Source organism: Buceros rhinoceros, unplaced genomic scaffold, assembly GCF_000710305.1.
Source record: "Buceros rhinoceros silvestris isolate BGI_N320 unplaced genomic scaffold, ASM71030v1 scaffold15291, whole genome shotgun sequence".
NCBI lineage: Eukaryota > Metazoa > Chordata > Aves > Bucerotiformes > Bucerotidae > Buceros > Buceros rhinoceros.
In genome coordinates, this window is record NW_010392616.1 from 11,849 (window position 1) to 17,066 (window position 5,218).

General features: G+C 44.7%; 1 protein-coding gene across 1 annotated transcript in view; it reads left to right on the forward strand.

The window, feature by feature from the left end:
- Window positions 1-5,218, forward strand: part of ENPP1 (ectonucleotide pyrophosphatase/phosphodiesterase 1) — a gene marked incomplete at its 5' end in the record, with an annotated part of 36,221 nt that overhangs the window by 1,262 nt on the left and 29,741 nt on the right. The window contains 3 exon segments of the mRNA XM_010144563.1: window positions 477-593; window positions 2,707-2,832; window positions 2,995-3,055. Coding sequence (XP_010142865.1) covers window positions 477-593; window positions 2,707-2,832; window positions 2,995-3,055 — 304 coding nt within the window.

Below are 5,218 nucleotides of genomic sequence, written 5' to 3' on the forward strand. Positions count from 1 at the left end.
TAGGGAAAGTGGAGCATTCAGACATGAACGAAGCTTGGTGTTCTCTGCAAAACCATTTCACCATTTAGGGCACCTTTAAAAACCAGGTGCAGATTTCCTGCAGCAGAGATCTTGCATGTTCTGAATGACTGTGCTGGTATCTCCTGGTGGTGCAGAAAGGCAGGGGCAGTCACAACTGGAATTGTAGTCTTTTGTTCCACTTGTTTCTGCCAATAATGAAACACCATGTTCCTGCTAAAAGAGAACAGAATCCTTTGTTCAATGTGATGAAAAAACTGTTTTTGTTCTATAAGAGAAAATAAACATTGAGGTAGATCAAGACTTTGCTTTTCCTTTGGCTGTCTCTGGTTTTGCAGCCACCCTGTAAGTCGTGGAATGACCAGCTGGGTCGTTTTCTTGCTGACCTTATTTACTTCATTTGCATGTCGACTGATTTGGGCTCAGCCCCTGACATCTAACACTGTCCAATATTACAGTGAAAACCTGCAAAGGTCGTTGCTTTGAAAGGACCTTTGGAAGCTGCCGTTGTGATAGAGATTGTGTCAAGCTTGGAAACTGCTGCTTAGATTACCAGGAAATGTGTATACAGCCAGGTAAGGATGGACACAACCGCCCTAGTCTGTGCCGTGGGACAGCTCTGCGCCTGTGAGTCCTGCTGTGGTCAGGTGGCCGTAATCCCTGGCTTCGTTCGGGTGGGCTGCGAGCACAAAGCGGGGGCTGATGGCCAGCGGGGTGGTGGTTCTGAGGCCAGTGGTCTCCCCCTCTTTGCGCTCCCTCCAGCGCATCCCCAGGCAGAGTTGTGGGGGTGATGGCGGCGCTGGGGACTCCTGTGGAAACAGCAGGGCTCTGGTACAGCTGCTGTTGCACACAAATAAAGCTTGTGTTTCTCCCAGCTGGGCTATACAGGAGCTGACAGAGCAGTAGACTGGTTTTTCCCATAGCTCCTGTGGGGGCCTGTGCTGCTGCCCTCCCCCTTGGAAGGAGGAGGAACAACTGCAACTCGGTCTCAGCCAGCCTTTTGTTCGCTGCCTGGGGGTGAGAGAACAGTGACCCCCATTGTCTCTGGTGTCAGGGGTAACTCCTACATTGTCAGGCATGCCAGGAATAAGAGTGCATTCTGCACGTCAGATCTTTCTGTCATCTGCATGAAAAAGGGGAAGGAGAGAGCAGCTCTGCAAAAGCTGTGTCTCTCTTTACCCAGCTGCTCAGGCCCTCTGCTCTGTTACTTCCCAGCCTGTGTGTGAAGCAAGGGGCATGTGCTTGCCTTCGGGACAAGGCAGGATGGCAAAACAGATTGCACGGGTGGAGAAGGATTGCAAAGTGAGAAGTGGTTCTTGAAATTTCGACATTTTTCTCTAATTCAGTTGCTACACAGCATTCTTTTCAGTTAACTATTTTACGTCTCTCTCCTTCATTTGCATTTGTAAAAGTTATCAATATAGTTCAATATCAATATAGTCTCACTCTGCAATTAAATACCAGTGTTGACTTTTAAAACCAAGTTATTAAACTGACCTCTGATCCCTCCTTCAACTGACTGTTATTGAAAGGGCCTCTAAATTGCATAAAGCTTTTTCGCTTACAGAATAGTTGCATGGGATTTACTCTCCTCTTTGTTTCACGACACCAGTTTAAAGGATCCTTTAAAAATACACTGGAGAGTCTCTTAGCACTACGAATGGGAATTCATTGCTTGGTGTGGTTTTTTTTTTAAATTAATTAGCATTAACATCAGTGGAGAATCAAATTCTGATTTCAAAATAGTATCACGTAACTAGAACCATGACAGATGCTTTTACTTCTCACAGAAGTAAAGGTCTGCTGACATTGGGCAATGCTGAATTTCAGTAACTCCAAAGTGAGATTAACCTCCAGCAAATGCATGTAGGGATTTCTAATCACTAGTCATGTATGACGACTGACTACCGTCTGCTCAAACATGTAGATCTGGCTTCCACGTCTCTGTTAAGGCCTTTACTTAAGTATTCACTCAGTAAATCCATTTGTGTTTATCCTCATTGACTGCAGAGGATCTACTTGCATTTACAACTGATAACAAAATGATCATCTTCAAATGATATGATGGTTCGGAATATTCTGTTCAGAAAAATCACGACGATTCAAGAGAAAAGAAACCCCTCTGCTAGAACCAGCAGTGAAGCTGAAGTCAGTAGATTTTCCTGTGAGCTTGTGTATGTAGTCTCGAGTAGTGGCAGAGTGATGCTTGTGCCTAGGAGGTGCTGAAAGAAGCTGAAGCACCTGATGGTGGCTGGTAAAATCCGTTGTGACGTCAGTGCAAGTGAGAATAATTTAGTGCTGCTCAGTGTTTCCTAGGCATTCCCAACTGACCCAAGTTTGCAGTTTTTCTGGGGGAGTTGTTCGGGAACTCCTTTGTAGTGTGCAAGTTCACCTGCATGAATTACCCCACTGAGGGAGGTCTGTAAAAGTGTGTCTTTCTGACCTGGGACAGTTACAGCCACGTGCTGCGTAACTGTGTTCACGTGGCTGTGCACCTGGATTCTTTAGCCCTGGGTGTTTCTGTTTTCCAAACTGCCAAACCTTGTGGTGGTGTTCATGCGTGAGGTACCTCAGGACTGATTTTCAGCGAGTGCCCATGTGAGACAGAACTTAACCCTCAGTTTATTAATTCTGCACTAGCACTGGTATTAATTCGTGTGCTGTGCTTCCCTCTCATCTGTTTTTTAGCTCACATATGGACCTGCAATAAATTCCGGTGTGGAGAGAAGAGGCGACCAGAATATCATTGTTCCTGTTCAGATGACTGTGTGGAAAATAAAGATTGCTGTGTCAATTACCATGCTCTTTGTAAAGGTAAATAGCCTCCCCACGTTCCTACAGTCTCTCATATGTACCTGTGTTTATTATGTCCTTGTTCCTTTCATATATAACTTTAAAAGCATCTGGTTATTGATAAAGGCAAGATTTTTTTCATCTAAGAATGTACTGTCTTAAATTGCACTCATTTGTTTTAAGGAGAGGCAAGCTGGGTTGAAGACGATTGTGAGGACATTACTGAACCTCAGTGTCCAAAAGGGTGAGGATATTGTATATTTGCATAGCTCTGCTCTTTGCTTATGTTTCATTTTTGAGGTTCTTTTCCCTGCCATGCCTTCCTGGGACCTGCTGGCCTGTCTTATCCCTGGCAAGAGCAGCTGGCAGCCAGGGAAGGACACTTGCTCAGCCAGTGTTTGGCAGTGCTTACTAACAGATCAGGTTGCTTTGACCCAGCACTTGCTTGACATGTGAGACTTGTCTGTTCCTGAGCCCTGCTGTCTCTCGCAGATACGTGTGCTCTGGGCAGCTCTGCCCTGTGCCAGCCTTGTTATTGTCTTACTTGTGCTCCAATACCTGCTGTCGCAAATATTTTGGGACCCATCCAGTGATCTCCAGCTCTTAAGGCTGCCTCCCTCTCCAGTCACTTCTAAAGACCTTTCCCCTTCCTTGCCCGTTCCAGCTGCATGCTGCAGATCACCATCCCAATTTCGGCAGCAGTGGGACAGCGTTATTCGCAAGCTGTCTGAACTACTTTCAGAGGTGCCATGGAATCCTTGTATTGTCTGGCTCAGCTCCACACTGGGCCCACTCCTGCAAGTTGCGTGTACACTGTGTGAGGAATGACTCATGTAGCTGATGGCATCATCACTTGGGCTCAAATAGTCCAGCAAAGCTCCCAGCCAGGAAAAAAGCCTTCATTTCTTTCCCAGCCACAGTAAAAAGCCGTTTTTACTGTAGGATCTTCACATTAACTTTAAAACTAAAGCTGACTGCAAACTATGATGGTATGTGTAAGGTATTAACAGGAGTGACTTAAACAGCCTTGATTGAAAGGTTTCCACTTGAAAAGATACATCGCGGGGATGAGTTGAATTTAATTAAGTTTGTGTCAGAAAAGTGTCAAAATTGATTTTGATCAATTATAGGGTGCTGGGGGTATTTCCAGTAAAATAAAAACAAGTAATTTTGTTCTTATGTCCTAACTTTTTTGCATAGATTAAGATATGCTTTACTTATTCATAGGAGTTCTACTGCCAAGAAAAACACTTCCTTTTGGGATATTTTTATACCAAATGAGTACTTCTCATTCTGATTCTGAGCAATAACAGATGCTAACACTTCAGGACTCTGAAAATCGGAGCTCCTGTCCAGCCTGGAGTCCAAGTCCCCAGTGGGCCCCCACATAGAAGGGTGTTGACTAGGTGGTCCTGGGAGCTCTTGTCATTAAGTCCTAAGGTCGAGGGCTGTTCAGGACTGTGTGCTGGAAAGTGACTCTAAGATGCTGCTTTCTCCGATGGAAAATAAGGAAGTGTTACCCCCAAGGGCTGGATAAAAAAAAAAAACAAGAGCCTTGTGCGGCTCCACAGTCAAAGTTAAGGGTGTAAACACCGTAGAGCAACTCCAGTTGGTTAACTTGGTTCTTAGGGGTTTTTGTTTGTTATTTCTGTTCCAGTTGTGAAAGGGATTCATAGTAAACTACTAAAACTGATTTAAATCTGGCAAAACCAGAAATGTTGCAATAAAAGCCAGCCCAGGAAAGGGTGATGTGTGGTCAAAGTTGAATCAAATGGTGTTGACCAAAGGCTCATCTCAGACTATTAGCACACAAACCTCTCCCAAAACTCCCAACTCTGCCCAACCCACCTCTTCCTGTGGTGAGGTAGGCAGGGGTGCAGGTGACTATAACTCAGAGCTTATTTTGAAGCCTCAAGATATCAGTTCTGCTTCTGCGTATGTTAATGCAGCATCTTCATGGGTTCAGATTGATGGTGTTACTGCATTTTGCTTTTAGTTGGGTTAGCTCTTGTGCAGAACAGACAAAAGACAAAGAACTGTTCATTGAGGTGCTTAACCCGAGAAATACGACTGATTTCAGTGAGACTGATCCAATGCTTAAAGGACTCACCTATGTCTTTCCAAAACTAGGTTCTGTGTTATTTAATAGGACTATAAAGTTAATGGGCTATAAGATTTCAGGAGTGACTGAGTCCTTCCCACTGTTCTAGGACTGAAATAATACTCTGAGGATTCCAGCCTCCAGAAGCAGTTTGTCCTAGTGCTTGGCTAGATGGCTTTCCTGGTGTTTTAGTGGCTTTTGCTGTACTTTAAGCCTGTTTGTTCTGTCTTCACTGGGCTGGAAGTGCAGCTGATTCCTCTCCTCTGTGCAGATCTGTCTGTTTGAAGATTGCTGTTAGGCTTCCTG